Below are 17,189 nucleotides of genomic sequence, written 5' to 3' on the forward strand. Positions count from 1 at the left end.
GTCGGAACCAGCTGCGATTTTGGAATATTGAGAATCCAACCGTGCTGTCGCAACACTACCTGAGATAGTGCTACACCGACCTCCAACTGTTCCCTGGATCTTACCCTTATCAGGAGATCGTCCAAGTAAGGGATAACTAAAACTCCCTTCCTTCGAAGGAGTATCATCATTTCGGCCATTACCTTGGTAAAGACCCGGGGTGCCGTGGACCATCCAACAACAGCGTCTGAAACTGATAGTGACAGTTCTGTACCACAAACCTGAGGTACCCTTGGTGAGAAGGGTAAATTGGGACATGAAGGTAAGCATCCTTGATGTCCAGAGACACCATGTAGTCCCCTTCTCTTGAATTTGAACCTCTGTATGTAAGTGTTCAAAGATTTTAGATTTAAAATCGGTCTTACCGAGCCGTCCGGCTTCGGTACCACAACAGTGTAGAATAATACCCCTTTCTCTGTTGCAGGAGGGGTACCTTGATTATCACCTGCTGGGAATACAGCTTGTGAATGGCTTCCAAAATTGCCTCCCTGTCTGCTTGTAAAGCCCCAGCGTCATGCTGAGGGCTTGGCAGAGGCGGGAGAGGGCTTCTGTTCCTGGGAACTGGCTGATTTCTGCAGCCTTTTTCCTCTCCCTCTGTCACGGGGCAGAAATGAGGAACCTTTTGCCCACTTGCCCTTATGGGAACGAAAGGACTGCGCCTGATAATACGGCGTCTTCTTATGTTGAGAGGCGACCTGGGGTAAAAACGTGGATTTCCCAGCTGTTGCCGTGGCCACCAGGTCTGAAAGACCGACCCCAAATAACTCCTCCCCTTTATAAGGCAATACTTCCATATGCCATTTGGAATCCGCATCACCTGACCACTGTCGTGTCCATAACCCTCTTCTGGCAGAAATGGACAGCGCACTTACTCTTGATGCCAGTCGACAAATATCCCGCTGTGCATCACACATATATAGAAATGCATCTTTTAAATGCTCTATAGGCAATAATATACTGTCCCTATCTAGGGTATCAATAATTTCAGTCAGGGAATCCGACCACGCCAACCCAGCACTGCACATCCAGGCTGAGGCGATTGCTGGTCGCAGTATAACATCAGTATGTTGTGTAAATACATTTTAGGATACCCTCCTGCTTTCTATCAGCAGGATCCTTAAGGGCGGCCATCTCAGGAGAGGGTAGAGCCCCTGTTTTGACAAGCGTGTGAGCGCTTTATCCACCCTAGGGGGTGTTTCCCAGCGCACCCTAACCTCTGGCGGGAAAGGATATAATGCCAATAACTGTTTAGAAATTATCAGTTTTTTTATCGGGGGAAACCCACGCTTCATCACACACCTCATTTAATTTCTCAGATTCAGGAAAACTACAGGTAGTTTTTCCTCACCGAACATAATACCCCTATTGGTGGTACTCGTATTATCAGAAATGTGTAAAACATTTTTCATTGCCTCAATCATGTAACGTGTGGCCCTACTGGAAGTCACATTCGTCTCTTCACCGTCGACACTGGAGTCAGTATCCGTGTCGGCGTCTGTATTTGCCATCTGAGGTAACGGGCGCTTTAGAGCCCCTGACGGCCTATGAGACGTCTGGACAGGCACAAGCTGAGTAGCCGGCTGTCTCATGTCAATCACTGTCTTTTGTAAAGAGCTGACACTGTCATGTAATTCCTTCCAACAGTTCATCCACTCAGGTGTCGACCCCCTAGGGGGTGACATCCCTATTACAGGCAATTTGCTCCGCCTCCACATCATTTTCCTCCTCATACATGTCGACACAAACGTACCGACACACAGCACACACACAGGGAATGCTCTGATAGAGGACAGGACCCCACTAGCCCTTTGGGGAGACAGAGGGAGAGTTTGCCAGCACACACCAGAGCGCTATATATATATATATACAGGGATAACCTTATATAAGTGTTTTTCCGCTTATAGCTGCTGTATTGTTTATACTGCGCCTAATTAGTGCCCCCCTCTCTTTTTTAACCCTTTCTGTAGTGTAGTGACTGCAGGGGAGAGCCAGGGAGCTTCCCTCCAACAGAGCTGTGAGGGAAAATGGCGCCAGTGTGCTGAGGAGATAGGCTCCGCCCCCTTCTCGGCGGCCTTTTCTCACGTTTTTCAGTGTAATCTGGCAGGGGTTAAAATTCATCCATATAGTCCTGGGGGCTATATGTGATGTATTTTCGCCAGCCAAGGTGTTTTTATTGCTGCTCAGGGCGCCCCCCCCTAGCGCCCTGCACCCTCAGTGACCGAAGTGTGCTGAGGAGCAATGGCGCACAGCTGCAGTGCTGTGCGCTACCTTGGTGAAGACAGGATGTCTTCTGCCGCCGATTTTCCGGACCTCTTCTTGCTTCTGGCTCTGTAAGGGGGCCGGCGGCGCGGCTCTGGGACCGGACTCCATGGCTGGGCCTGTGTTCGATCCCTCTGGAGCTAATGGTGTCCAGTAGCCTAAGAAGCCCAATCCACTCTGCACGCAGGTGAGTTCGCTTCTTCTCCCCTTAGTCCCTCGATGCAGTGAGCCTGTTGCCAGCAGGTCTCACTGAAAATAAAAAACCTAAAACTAAACTTTTCACTAAGCAGCTCAGGAGAGCCCCTAGTGTGCACCCTTCTCGTTCGGGCACAAAAATCTAACTGAGGCTTGGAGGAGGGTCATAGGGGGAGGAGCCAGTGCACACCAGGTAGTCCTAAAGCTTTACTTGTGCCCAGTCTCCTGCGGAGCCGCTATTCCCCATGGTCCTTACGGAGTTTCCAGCATCCACTAGGACGTCAGAGAAAAAGATAACATTACCATTTGTACAGTGACACCATATTAGCAAGTGCTGGACAGACTCAACTGCAAAACAAATGTAAACTAAAACTAAAGGGGGGTACTCACGGGAGAGATGTGTGCTGAGCGATCTTAACACAGACCGCTCAGCACACATCTCTCTCCCCGCTCAGCACAGCGCGATGTGCTGAGCGAGGGGGAAAGCCGACGGGGGGGCCGCTCACTTCACACAACGGTGAAGTGAGCGACCCGCTAGATTGAGCCTGCATGCAGCTCAATCTAGCATCGGCGATAGCGATGCGTGGGGCCGCGCATCGCTATCGTTGGAGGGCATACACACGGCAGATCCGTGCTTAAAATCTAAGCAATCTAGCAAGATTGCTTAGATTTTAAGCACGGATCTCTCCGTGTGTACCCCCCTTAAGTTCTGTAAAGATATGAGGGATTTTACACATGTACTAAGAATAATATTGGGAGCTCTACCTGAGGGTAAATGTATGTTAAGTCCATTAGTGCTCTCACATGTAATCTAACAGACACTATGCAAAAAAAAAAAACACAAAGTGTCGGAAGCTGCCATCTTGTCGGTAAGGACGGCAGCTTCCAACAGGTTTAGGTCGGAAGGGGTAGGGATGCGGCCGGAGGAGAAGAACTCGAGGCGGCCAGAGGAGTCGGGGAGCAGCGAGCATGTGAGGAGAGGAGCAGGGACGGGCGAGTATTGGCAGTGGTAGCACGGACCGGCGCTCAGTAGCTAACTGACAGTTGTCGGGAGCGTCCAAATCAGACAGTCTGATTTAGCCGCCCCATTGAATACTCACCTGTCGGGTCCTCTCCGTTGGAAAGGACCCGACAGGAATTGAATACACCCCAAACTGTATAAAAACTAAGGCTGGGTACAAACTTGACGATGTGCACCCGATATATCGTCCGATCCGACGGATCGGGCGATATATCGTACATATCGGCAATTGTGTATTCCCTATATCGTTAACTATGCTTGCTCCAACGGGTCGTTAACGATGTACAATAGCTTTCGTTTTCAACTTGAAATCTATAGATATTGTACAAGACAGTATGCACCTGGATGTGGGTGCATGCCGTAACTGATGACATGCAAACAATATTGTTCAGTGTGTATGAACAACACCGTTTGCAGAGGGATCTTGCGCGATGTCACATCGGCAAGTGTGTACCCAACATAACAGATTTTCACTTCAACAAGAAAGATTGGACAGATAATCTTATAATGTATGAGAGAAAATGACAATCAACCATTTGCTCCCAAAAGCCGACAGTTTGTGGATTTAAGGATTCTTCGGTGTATATTTACTAACAGTCGATTTTAGTTTCTTTTTGATTGATTTTGTGTTTCAGGGTCCAAATTCCACATTAACTAACACTTCTATTTTTTTTTTTTTTAAAGTCAAAAATCATCTGTTGGTAAATGTGTGATTTAGACCTTGAAACAAAAAAAACAAAAAAATTCATAAATAAAAAAAATGTTGGAAAAAATAAATAAAAATCGAGCTACTCAATTGACTGCATCGCACCCGCCACTTAAGTCAGGAGATGTAGTTTACAACGACTAATGCCAGGGGCTTGGTCACGGTAATCTGCATTTTCCAATTAAACTATTGGACGCGACCGTACCACCACAACTAGCCCAGAGGCATTAGTTAACGTAGATTTCCTCTAGTCACAGGTTTACAGGGCGTGCAATTGAATAGTTCTGTGCACTCAACCCTGGGAGATACATACCCATGCAGAGAATTTAACGTCTCAGAAACCCAACTTCTGTTAGCCCAGAGGTGCTCAACCACGACACTCAAGGCACACCAACGGTCCAGGTTTTAGGAATGTCCATGGCTCAGCACATATGGTTGAATCAAACTGACTGAGGTGGTAATTAAGTCACCTGTGGCCAAGCATGGAAAACTTACAACTGGGACCGTTGAGGTGCCTTGAGGACTGCGTTTGAGATCCTCTGTATTAGCCTGATGAGGTCAGCTTTTAAGAATCAATGTAACATATATACACACACAATAATTTAATTTTTTCTCCATCACTCTCCCCTGTAACTTTTTTGCCCACTACCAGCACCCTTACTACTCTCCCCTGTGATTATCCTCACGTCTCCGCCATCTCCAATTATCAAGATCACTTCCTCTGTAATTAAATTTCTCCCCTAATGATTCCCTCTCACCCCTGTAATTTCATGGTGTAAAACCCTGTAATTCATTTCACCCCAAAACCCCTCCTGTAATTCATTCTATCCCCACCATACAATCTACACCACTCTCCTGCAGCTTTATACCTCACTGACACGCAATGGACAGTGAAGAGCTGTCCCTGACATCAGACACCATGCTGCTGCCCCGGGTCATTGATCATGTGTAAACACATGCCAACGTGGTGACGAGGTCACTGGAGAGCACCCTGCTCACAGCCAACTGGGAGCAGCAACATGAAGTAGCGTGTAGGCAACAAGGCCACGTTCACAGCTAAGTGGTTAGTAATATTGCTAACAGTTGGAGCAACAAGGTTAAATCTGAAATGCAGCTTGCCTTACCTTTATATGAAACTCCAGATTCTCATCCATGGAGTAAATGTAGTTAAATATATCTTGCACTATTCTGGGAATAATGCCCATTCCATCTGGATCATGTAATTTACCCTGAACAAAAAAACACAAATATATTCCCATTAGCGCTATAGCAACATACCATTAGAGCTATACGAGCGTGAATAACACAAAGATTACCTCCATAGTATGGGTCTTTCCAGAGGATGTCTGTCCATAAGCAAATATTGTACCATTGTATCCTTCAAGTACATCTAGAATATAAAACATTAGTATAACAGAAAAATGTACTGGGTTAGTATTGCTACACACACTATTATAGGTAGCATAAGTCGTGTACTCAAGAGTCTGACTTATAATTACATCTTACTTTTATATAGCAGTTTAACTACTGCAAAACTGAATTACTTGCCAACAAAACACAAGCCTTTATCATTATAAAAAACACTAATAATGATCTCCCGTTTAAATACTCGAATAATAACACTCGTTAAACAGATGTCACTGACATGTGAGCCATTACTTTAACACCGTATCATCTATTTACCAGAATAAAATATGTTCCAAAATCTAGCAATAATTGGATGAGGCCTTAGATACGGACGTCACAATGAATAACTACACAGCATAATGCAGAAAGCCAGGCAGGATGATTTTCTCTCTCCAGCAAATTGGCTGAAACATCATTCTTCAAACATCAATCCTACCTAACTTTTTCTATTTACAATAGAACTCCACAAATGCATAGACAAATTACATGCAAATTAATTCTTTCTAACTTTAGTATTACTTTCAATTCCTATAAGAAACGTGTTTTAACACCACAATCTTCCTTCAGTACTCTGGTAGGAGTCTCACATCAGAGATGGACCACACAAAAACACTCTGCTTTCTGGTGGCACACACTACCCTCCTAGCATCATGCCACTGCCCCTGCAGTATGCAGCCCTGTCCTCACAAATCACACAGATCACTACCAGATCAGCCTAAAACACATTGGGGGTCATTTAGGTGCGGTTGCTCTTGCAACAATCGGCGCAAAGTACCGAGGACACAGCATCAGACTGCTGTTTTGGCGGCGGGGAATGGGTGGCGACGGCCTCAGTTTGTGAAATCAGGCATGTCACCGCCATTTTGGGGGTGGGAAAAGGCCAGGGATCTCAGTCATAGGCTGGTGAATTCCTGCCCTCTGCGACGGGCGGCATGCGCGGTACTATGGGTGCCGTGAGCTGCCCGATGGTGGGTTGTTTGATCTGATGCTGCATCCTAGGACTCAGCATCGGATCACCAGTGCAGCAGGAGGCGTCTGAATGCAATAGAATGCAATAGACGCCTCCTGCAGCATCTACATACAGCGCTATCACTGTTTCTTCCAAAGAAGCAGCAGTGCAGTGATAGCTAAACCAACTGCACCCGAATCACCCCCACCGTGCAGCTGGTAACATTCCAATCTACTGAATGACAAGTTCTTTCACCCCTGGGAGATGAAGCTACAATAAGATCATAAGATCCTAGTCAAATGTACCTTTAAAAACAGGACTACTATTAGGAGAGTTTTAAAAAAATCAAAAACAAGATTATATAATTCTGTATTTCTCATTGTATTACACATACTTGCTCTGTACACATAGATGTTACCTGTATCTTTTCTTTGGAAGAAAGTCCACATGCAGACAGACACATGCAGAGTTATTAACCACTTAACTGCCGATCCCCCCCCCCCCCAAAAAAACTGCTCCGAAATTGTTGGTTTTTTTTTTTTGGGGGGGGGGGGGGGGGGGGGGGGGTTTATGAGTGAATCAGGTGAAGAACATGAATTTAACCCTATCCAAAATGATTTTAGTTAAAAGCAAATTATTATTATTTTTTTAAATATTTTTTTCCCGAACATCGATCGGAAACATTGCGGGACAGCCTCCAGGTACACGGGCTTGGGGGGGTTAATTTACACTCCCCAGCGGCTGCTATTGTCTGCAGCCACTGGAGGGGGGTTCTTGTCGTGATCGACAGCAAGGCAATCAGTGGGGGGGGGGGGGGGAGTGCAGGGAGGCAGAGGGACCTTCCGGTCCCTCTGACAGCAGCAGCGGAGGGAAGTTTCCCTTCCCTGCCGCTGCTATCACTGTTTATCTGACAGGATGCGACCAGGTCAGATAAAACACTGCCTGGTGTAGTCACATCTGATGTGACCATACCAGGGCAAGTGGTTAATGGGTGCCTAAACACTATGCAACTCAGTACACGTACTCATATGTGAAAGTTGTAAAGACTATGGACCAAATTTGATTAGATGGAAAATCACAGTAATTTACTGCGATTGCCGTTTGCCTTTTTCACGGGTATGCGTGCTCCACGATTCGCCTGTTCAGTTACAAATTCACGAAAATTGGATTATTGTAAAAAAAATTGTTGTCGGCAGTGAAAAGTTAAATATGGGTAAATCATGGCGAAAACAACTTTTCGGGGTTAATTCAATTGTTTTGGGGATCTAAATATCCTGTCTAAACGGGACGGTTTAGACGCCCAAACAATAGTCACTATTCAAATGTTTTTTGGGTGCACTTCGTGCATATTGCACCCGAACAGACCGGTTGAGCCATCTAAAATGGCTAAACCTGTCTAAACTCCTGCTTTGGGTGTCCAAATTTCTGTTTGGACCCAAAGTGCAGAGTTTTCACACATTTTTTTCCTTGCTCCTCAGGAGGCTGCAAGAAAGAAAAAAAAATGTACGCCGCGTTTGCTGGGCAAACAGCAGAGCAATTGAATTGATGCTGTCTGGCACCACCTAGTGGCGACTACAGGGGAAAAAAATCAATCGGCCTAATAGTATCCATGAGAAGTCATGGCCCTCTATATTTTCACGGACAAGATTGGGGAAAAAAGGGCATCTTATTGCAGATTTGATTTCACTTGCCTAATCAGCGCCAGCATCAAGGCTAAATGGATAGTCCCAGGCAAGGTAATTAGCAGCAGCTAAAAGGATACCACCCATACAGTATGTTGCAATGCGGTTTAAAAGAGTAACGATTACAGCCATAACAAACTTAGATCTTTCATGGCGACCTGTAAGCTGGTTGAGGTATTATTAAAATATGTGGACATTCAGAATACGGACATGGACATATTGACATGTCCCATATCGCCAACAGACATGTCGACATAATGTTTTTAAGCCCAAGAACTAAACTAACATGTACTGTTGACATTATGACTGCCAACATTCACAAAGCCGACATAATGACAACGTCAACATAAAGTCTATTGTGAATGTGGAATGTCGTCATTTCAACCATGTCGACATAACGACTACATACTCTTAGCAGTGTGTATACCAACAGCAGAGTATGCTGTCGGTATACACACACGTTAGTGGCAGAAACACAGCCCAGTTATCACTGGTTGCACTTGCCGTTAAATTTCGTTTTAAAATTGCAGCTATTTTCTGCTATCATGTCCCAAAGTTTTGGGTGCCTTTCTACCGCACAATGTTGTACATAATATAATGCCTATACTCTATTCTTAAAATAGAGAAAAATACATGTAGCTACATTTGGAAGAAATACATTTAACATATATACATTTTATAACCATTGTAATTGAAAAAAAATTACCTTTAACAATTGCTTTTGCACAGGCATTGTAAACTTGTTCTTGTGATGCGCTCGATTGGAACACACGGTCAAAGGCGTAAGGTTTGGACTGAAAGAGAAAAACCCAGCACATAGATTACAAAAGAGAGCATTAAAATATAGACGGAAAATTAAAAGCTAAGTCCCACGTATGCCCTGAAAGTGTCTGATCAATGGGTTACAGTAGTTATACAAGATGCACTCATATGGGCCATGGTGACAAAGTGCCACATATGCAAGATGCAGCCTATGGGGTATATGCAATTGCGGTCGAATTCCGGCTGGAATTCGACCGTTTTTTAATTCGACACAATTCGACAGTCAGACACCCTGCCGCCAGGACCCGAATTCGACATATTCCAAAAAAAATAAACGGATTCAACAGTCCCGATGACGAAAAACGGACCAATTGACGATGGCTGTGCGTCCTGGATTCGACTTTTTGGACGGCACAAAAGGGTTTAAAAAAAAAAAAAACCAGAAAAAAATTGCGTGGGGTCCCCCCTTCCTAAGCATAACCAGCCTCGGGCTCTTTGAGCCGGTCCTGGTTGTAAAAATACGGGGAAAAAATTGACAGGGGATCCCCCGTATTTGTACAACCAGCACCGGGCTCTGAGTCCGGTCCTGGTGCAAAAAATACGGGGGACAAAAAGCGTAGGGGTCCCCCGTATTTTTAACACCAGCACCGGGCTCCACTAGTCAGAGAGATAATGCCACAACCGGGGGACACTTTTATATCTGTCCCTGCGGCACTGGCATTACCGTATATACTCGAGTATAAGCCGACTTTTTCAGCACTTTTTTTTGTGCTGAAAAAGCCACCTCGGCTTATACTCGAGTCAGTGCACAGTGACAGGGAGTGCAGTGTGAAGGAGGGACACAGAGCGCACAGCGCGCGGCTCTCCTGTGTCCCTCCTGTATCTCCGGCGGCAGCGGCGGGTTTATTAAAGGAAGTACCCGTTCGTGACCTCTGATCACGAACCGGCACTTCCTTTAATAGACCCGCCGCGGCCGCCGGAGATGCAAGAGGGACACAGGACAGCCGCGCGCTGTGCGCTCCGTGTCCCTCCTTCAGAAGACAGCGCGGGATCGACGGAGGGGTAAGTAACAGGCACTGGGGGAGCATATTTGGCACTTGGGGAGGGGGCACATCTGGCAGCAGCATGAGGGGCACATCTGGCAGCAGCATGAGGGGCACATCTTGCACATCTGGCACTGTGGGACATATTTGGCAGCATGAGGGCATGCGTGTACTGTGTGCGGTGTGCGTGTACTGTTTTTATTTGGGTATTTTTTTTTCAGTAGAACTACAGGTACCAGCGGGCCCGTTTCCCCCCCGCATGCTGGTACTTGTGGTTCTCCAAGTACCAGCTTGCGGGGGAGGCTTGCTGGGACTTGTAGTTCTGCTACAAAAAAAAATATTCTTTTATTTGACACAGGGACCGGTATAAAAGTGTCCCCCAGCTGTGGCATTATCTCTCCAGCCAGTGGAGCCCAGTGCTGGTGTTGAAAATACGGGGGACCCCTACGTCTTTTGTCCCCCGTATTTTTTGCACCAGGACCGGACGCAGAGCCCGGTGCTGGTTGTAAAAATACGGAGGATCCCGTCAATTTTTCCCCCGTATTTTTACAACCAAGACCGTCTCAAAGAGCCCGAGGCTGGTTATGCTTAGGAGGGGGGACCCCACGCATTTATTTTTTCAGGATTTTTAACCCATTCCCACCCCTTCCCACTGAAAAACATGCTCTGATCTCTCCATATTATTTTAGTCAATAAAAAAAAATATTCTTTAAAAAAATATATTAAACAATACTTGTGGTTCCTAATAGACAAACCAAGTAGATAATCCCTTCTAATATAAATAGATATGCTATTAGCAACAAAAAACAACACACACAAAAAACATGTTTTAAATTTTTTTTATTAGATTCTGCCAGCAAAATGAGGCGGACTGAAATGGACGAAATGACTGTCGAAAAACACTGTTGTCGAATCGACATTCTTCAATTAAATATACTTTTGTCGAAAAGCCGCATTTTTACCATTGCAGACATGTCGAATTTCAAAAAGTCTAATCTGAAAAGGCCGTTTTTTTTGTCAAAAATTACTGTATTGCATTGTCGAATCTTTTTTTTGTGTCGAAAATGCCCCGTTTTTCGACCGCAATTGCATATACCCCTATATCACCCATTTCTATTACATGCACTCCAAGCTCGAGTAACTACTTGTTTGACATGGTCACATCAGATGCAACCACACCAGGCTGGGCTTTCCCCGACATGGTCGCATTTGATGCGACCAAATGCCCATTGTGTGGTTGCTGGAAAAGTACTTCCAGCAGCTGCTTTTCAAAGAGGGACCCTCCAGGTCACTCCGATTCCTAGTTTCCTTCCCCAGTGCCTGCTGTACAGCCTATCGGGGCACCCGACAGCACCAACCACAAGGCAGCTGCAGAGATCAGCAGCCGCTGGGGAAATGTAAAACGGCAGCATTCAGCTTTCCCTGTGAACGCCCAACGGCTGCTCTGCAGTTGGCGGGAAAATGTAGAGTCACGGTAGTCTCAATGATACAGATCATCGATGGTCATATTAATAGCCCACCGATGTTTGTACCAATGTTTATTTCAAAAAATATATATATTTTTAAATCAAATTGTGTTGGATAGGTTTTAAATAAATATTCTTAACCTAATTCAATTATGAAAATAAAAAAACCACAACAACATTTCTTGGGAAAAAATATTAGCCTGTTAAGTGGTTAACGCAGTGGAGACGACACATGGTGAGCTGTCAAGGTGAGTAGGATCTACTGCACTATGCTTTCCCATACAAACAACTTTAACAGGCATAATGTAATAAGATTATGTGTAGAGTACTGTGGCACTAACCATAAATCTTAACACTGGCAATTGTTGAATTTGTATGAGCCAAACATTGAAGTGCACATACTTAGTAGAGAAGTACTGGTAAAGGTTACTATTTGTAACATTTTTGGTAAATTTTTGCAAAAGCAAAGTGACACTTTAAAATAAAACATCTTCCTAATATTGCTGTGTAAGGTTAAGCGTGTCTAGGAGTTGGGTATGCGTCACCGCCGTTGGGGATTCCAGCGGTCAGCATACCAACAGGCGGGATTACGGCAGCGGGTTTGGGGGGGCTGGTGCATCGAGCGCAACAATTCACTTGCAGGCTAGGTAGGTGTCGTGGACGCCCACGAGAGGGAATAGTATCTGCTAGTCGGCATGCCGACTGTCGGGATTTAGAGGGGGGCGGGATGTAGCCGTTGGCAATGTGACCGGCGGTAATGTCTCCTGACCTCCGGTCACATAACTACATCCCGTGTCTAGGTATGCTACCTCAATGTAGGAGATGATTTCAGAAAGGAGGAGCGATGTGCCCACCCACATTTGCAGAAAAAAAATAAGAATTTACTCACCGGTAATTCTATTTCTCGTAGTCCGTAGTGGATGCTGGGGACTCCGTAAGGACCATGGGGAATAGACGGGCTCCGCAGGAGACTGGGCACTCTAAAGAAAGATTTAGGACTATCTGGTGTGCACTGGCTCCTCCCCCTATGACCCTCCTCCAAGCCTCAGTTAGGAACTGTGCCCGGAAGAGCTGACACAATAAGGAAGGATGTTGAATCCCGGGTAAGACTCATACCAGCCACACCAATCACACCATATAACACGTGATAGGAACCCCGGTTAACAGTATGATAACAATTGGAGCCTCTGAAGAGATGGCTCACAACAAAACCCGATTTTTTGTAACAATAACTATGTACAAGTATTGCAGACAATCCGCACTTGGGATGGGCGCCCAGCATCCACTACGGACTACGAGAAATAGAATTACCGGTGAGTAAATTCTTATTTTCTCTGACGTCCTAGTGGATGCTGGGGACTCCGTAAGGACCATGGGGATTATACCAAAGCTCCCAAACGGGCGGGAGAGTGCGGATGACTCTGCAGCACCGAATGAGAGAACTCCAGGTCCTCCTCAGCCAGGGAATCAAATTTGTAGAATTTAGCAAACGTGTTTGCCCCTGACCAAGTAGCTGCTCGGCAAAGTTGTAAAGCAGAGACCCCTCGGGCAGCCGCCCAAGATGAGCCCACCTTCCTTGTGGAATGGGCTTTTATTGATTTAGGCTGCGGTAATCCTACCGCAGAATGCGCCAGCTGAATAGTGCTACAAATCCAGCGCGCAATAGACTGCTTAGAAGCAGGAGCACCCAGCTTGTTGGGTGCATACAGGATAAACAGCGAGTCAGTTTTTCTGACTCCAGCCGTCCTGGAAACATAAATTTTCAGGGCCCTGACTACGTCCAGCAACTTGGAATCCTCCAAGTCCCTAGTAGCCGCAGGCACCACAATAGGTTGGTTCAAGTGAAAAGCTGAGACCACCTTCGGGAGAAACTGAGGACGAGTCCTCAATTCTGCCCTATCCATCTGGAAAATCAGATAAGGGCTTTTACAAGACAAAGCCGCCAATTCTGAAACCCGCCTGGCCGAAGCCAGGGCCAACAGTATGACCACTTTCCACGTGAGATATTTTAATTCCACAGTCTTAAGTGGTTCGAACCAATGTGATTTCAGGAATGCCAAAACCACATTGAGATCCAAAGGTGCCACTGGGGGCACAAAAGGAGGCTGAATATGCAGAACTCCTTTGACAAAAGTCTGAACTTCAGGCAGTGAAGCCAGTTCTTTCTGGAAGAAAAATCGACAGCCGAAATCTGGACCTTAATGGACCCCAATTTGAGGCCCAACGTCACCCCTGCTTGCAGGAAGTGTAGGAATCGACCCAGTTGAAATTCCTCCTTCGGGGCCTTCATGGCCTCACACCAAGCAACATATTTCCGCCAAATGCGGTAATAATGTCTTGCGGTGACATCCTTCCTGGCTTTGATCAGGGTAGGGATGACTTCCTCCGGAATACCCTTTTCCTTTAGGATCCGGTGTTCAACCGTCATGCCGTCAAACGCAGCCGCGGTAAGTCTTGGAACAGACAGGGTCCCTGCTGCAGCAGGTCCTGTCTGAGCGGCAGAGGCCAAGGGTCCTCTGCCAGCATCTCTTGAAGTTCCGGGTACCAAGCTCTTCTTGGCCAATCCGGAACCACGAGTATGGTTTTCACTCCTCGCATTCTTATTATTCTCAGTACCTTGGGTATGAGAGGTAGAGGAGGAAACACAAACAGACTGGTACACCCACGGTGTCACTAGAGCGTCCACAGCGATCGCCTGAGGGTCCCTTGACCTGGCGCAATATCTTTTCAACTTTTTGTTGAGGCGGGACGCCATCATGTCCACCTGTGGTCATTCCCAACGGTTTACCCGCATTTGGAAAACTTCTGGAAGAAGTCCCCATTCTCCCGGGTGTAGGTCGCCCATCGGAGAATCCTTGTGGCTTCTGCCATCGCCATCCTGCTTCTTGTGCCGCCCTGTCTGTTTACATGGGCGACCGCCGTGATGTTGTCTGATTGGATCAGTACCGGCTGGTTCTGAAGCAGGGGCCTTGCTTGGCTTAGGGCATTGTAAATGGCCCTTAGCTCCAGAATATTTATGTGAAGCGAAATCTCCTTGGAAATTTCTTCCCTGTGTGACTGCACCCCAGCCCCGAAGGCTGGCCTCCGTGGTCACCAGGACCCAGTCCTGTATTCCGAATCTGCGGCCCTCTAGTAGATGAGCCCTCTGCAGCCACCACAGCAGCGACACCCTGTTTCTTGCCGACAGGGTTATCTGCTGTAGTATGTGTAGATGGGACCCGGACCATTTGTCCCACAGGTCCCACTGGAACGTCCTTGCGTGGAACCTTCCGAATGGAATTATGCTTCGTATGAAGCTACCATTTTTTCCAGGACTCGTGTGCTTCCACTGGAAGAAACACTCTTTTCTGGTCTGTGTCCAGAATCATTCCCAGGAACAGAAGACGTGTCGTCGGGACCAGCTGTGACTTTGGAATATTGAGAATCCAGTCGTGCTGTTGTAGCACTTCCCGAGAGAGTGCTACCCCCACTACCAACTGTTCTTTGGACCTCGCCTTTATCAGGAGATCGTCCAAGTACGGGATAATAAAAACTTCCTTCTTGCGAAGGATTATCATCATTTCGGCCATTACCTTGGTAAAGACCTTCGGTGCCGTGGACAACTCCAACGGCAGCGTCTTGAACTGATAGTGACAGTCCTGTACCACACATCTGAGGTACTCCTGGTGAGGAGGGTAAATGGGGACATGCAGGTACGCATCCTTGATGTCCAGGGAGACCCTGTAATCCCCCTCGTCCAGGCTCGTAATAACCGCCCTGAGCGATTCCATCTTGAACTTGAATCTTCTGATATAAAAGTTCAAGTATTTTAATTTTAAGATGGGTCTCACCGAACCGTTCTGTTTCGGTACCACAACCATTGTGGAATAGTAACCCCTTCCTTGCTGAAGGAGGGGCACCTTGACAATCACTTGTTGTGATTATAGTGTTGAATAGCCACCAACACCGCCTCCCTGGCAGAGGGAGGTGCCGGTAAGGCAGATTTTAGGAAACGGCGGGGGGAAGAACGTCCCGAACTCCAGCCTGTACCCCTGAGATACTACTTGAAGGACCCAGGGATCCATGTGAGAGAGCCCACTGGGCGCTGAAATTTCTGAGACGGGCCCCCACCGTACCCGGGTCCGCCTGAGCAGCCCCAGCGTCATCCTGTGGACTTACCGGACGCAGTGAGGACTTCTGCTCTTGGGAACTAGCTGTGTGCTGCAGCTTTTTCCTCTACCTTTGCCTCTCAGCAGAAAGGATGAGCCTCTAGCCCTCTTGCTTTTCTGGGGCCGAAAGGACTGTACTTGATGATACGGTGCTTTCTTTTGTTGTGGGGTAGCCTGTGGCAAAAAAGTCGATTTCCCAGCAGTAGCTGTGGAAACGAGGTCTGAAAGACCATCCCCAAACAGTTTTACCCCCTTATAGGGCAAAACTTCCATGTGCCGATTCGAGTCGGCATCGCCTGACCATTGCAGAGTCCATAACCCCCGTCTGGCGGCAATGGACCTAGCGCTTATTTTGATGCCAGCCGGCAAATATCCCTCTGTGCATCACGCATGTATAAGACCACGTCTTTTATATGCTCTATTGTCAGCAAAATATTGTCCCTATCCATAGTTATTTTCCGTCAGGGAATCTGACCACGCAGCGGGAGCACTGCACATCCATGCCGAAGCAATGGCTGGTCGCAATATAATGCCCAAGTGTGTGACTATATCTTTCAGGGTAGCCACCTGCTTTTTATTAGCAGGTTCCTTCAGGGCAGCCGTATCCGGAGACGGTAGTGCCACCTTTTCTGATAAGCGTGTAAGCGCTGTATCTACCCTATGGGGTGTTTCCCAACGTGACCTATCCTCTGGCGGGAAAGGGTACGCTGCCAATAACCGTTTAGAAATTATCAATTTCTTACCGGGGGAAGACCACGCTTCCTCACACACCTCATTTAATTTCTCAGATGCAGGAAAAACTACTGGTAGTTTTCTCTCACCAAACATAATACCCTTTTATGTGGTACCTGGGGTATTATCATAAATGTGTAATACATTTTTCATTGCCTCAATCATGTAACGGGTGGACCTATTTGGAGGGTACACTTAGTCTCATCGTCGTCGACACTGGAGTCGGTATCCGTGTCGACATCTGTTTCTGCCATCTGAGGTAGCGGGCGTTTTTAGAGCCCCCCATGACATTTGAGACGCTGGAACAGGCACAAGCTGAGTAGCCGGCTGTTCTGTGTCGTCAACCTTTTGTGTAAGGAGTTGACACTTTCACGTAATCCTTCCATAAGTCCAACCACACCGGTGTCGATCCCGCAGGGGGTGACATCACATTTACAGGCATTCGCTCCGCCTCCACATCATTATCCTCCTCATACATGTCGACACAGCCGTACCGACACACAGCACACACACAGGGAATGCTCTGACAGAGGACAGGACCCCACAAAGCCCTTTGGGGAGACAGAGGGAGAGTATGCCAGCACACACCAGGGCGCTATATATCACAGGGATATCACATATAAAGAGTGTTTTCCCTTAAAGCTGCCTATATATATTGTATACTGCGCCTACATTGTGCCCCCCCTCTCTTTTTAACCCTTTCTGTAGTGTATTGACTGCAGGGGAGAGCCAGGGAGCTTCCCTCCAACGGAGCTGTGAGGGAAAAATGGTGCCAGTGTG

At 46.8% G+C, this 17,189-nt stretch overlaps 1 protein-coding gene across 1 annotated transcript in view; it reads right to left on the bottom strand.

Annotated features, from left to right (window-relative positions):
• KIF5B (kinesin family member 5B) overlaps nucleotides 1-17,189 on the bottom strand; it is a 109,660-nt gene that overhangs the window by 64,942 nt on the left and 27,529 nt on the right. Inside the window, exons 2-4 of the mRNA XM_063922078.1 lie at nucleotides 8,965-9,052; nucleotides 5,537-5,610; nucleotides 5,345-5,449 (exon numbers count right to left, since the gene is read on the bottom strand). Coding sequence (XP_063778148.1) covers nucleotides 5,345-5,449; nucleotides 5,537-5,610; nucleotides 8,965-9,052 — 267 coding nt within the window. The remainder of the gene's footprint in view (nucleotides 1-5,344; nucleotides 5,450-5,536; nucleotides 5,611-8,964; nucleotides 9,053-17,189) is intronic.

Source organism: Pseudophryne corroboree, chromosome 5, assembly GCF_028390025.1.
Source record: "Pseudophryne corroboree isolate aPseCor3 chromosome 5, aPseCor3.hap2, whole genome shotgun sequence".
Lineage (NCBI taxonomy): Eukaryota > Metazoa > Chordata > Amphibia > Anura > Myobatrachidae > Pseudophryne > Pseudophryne corroboree.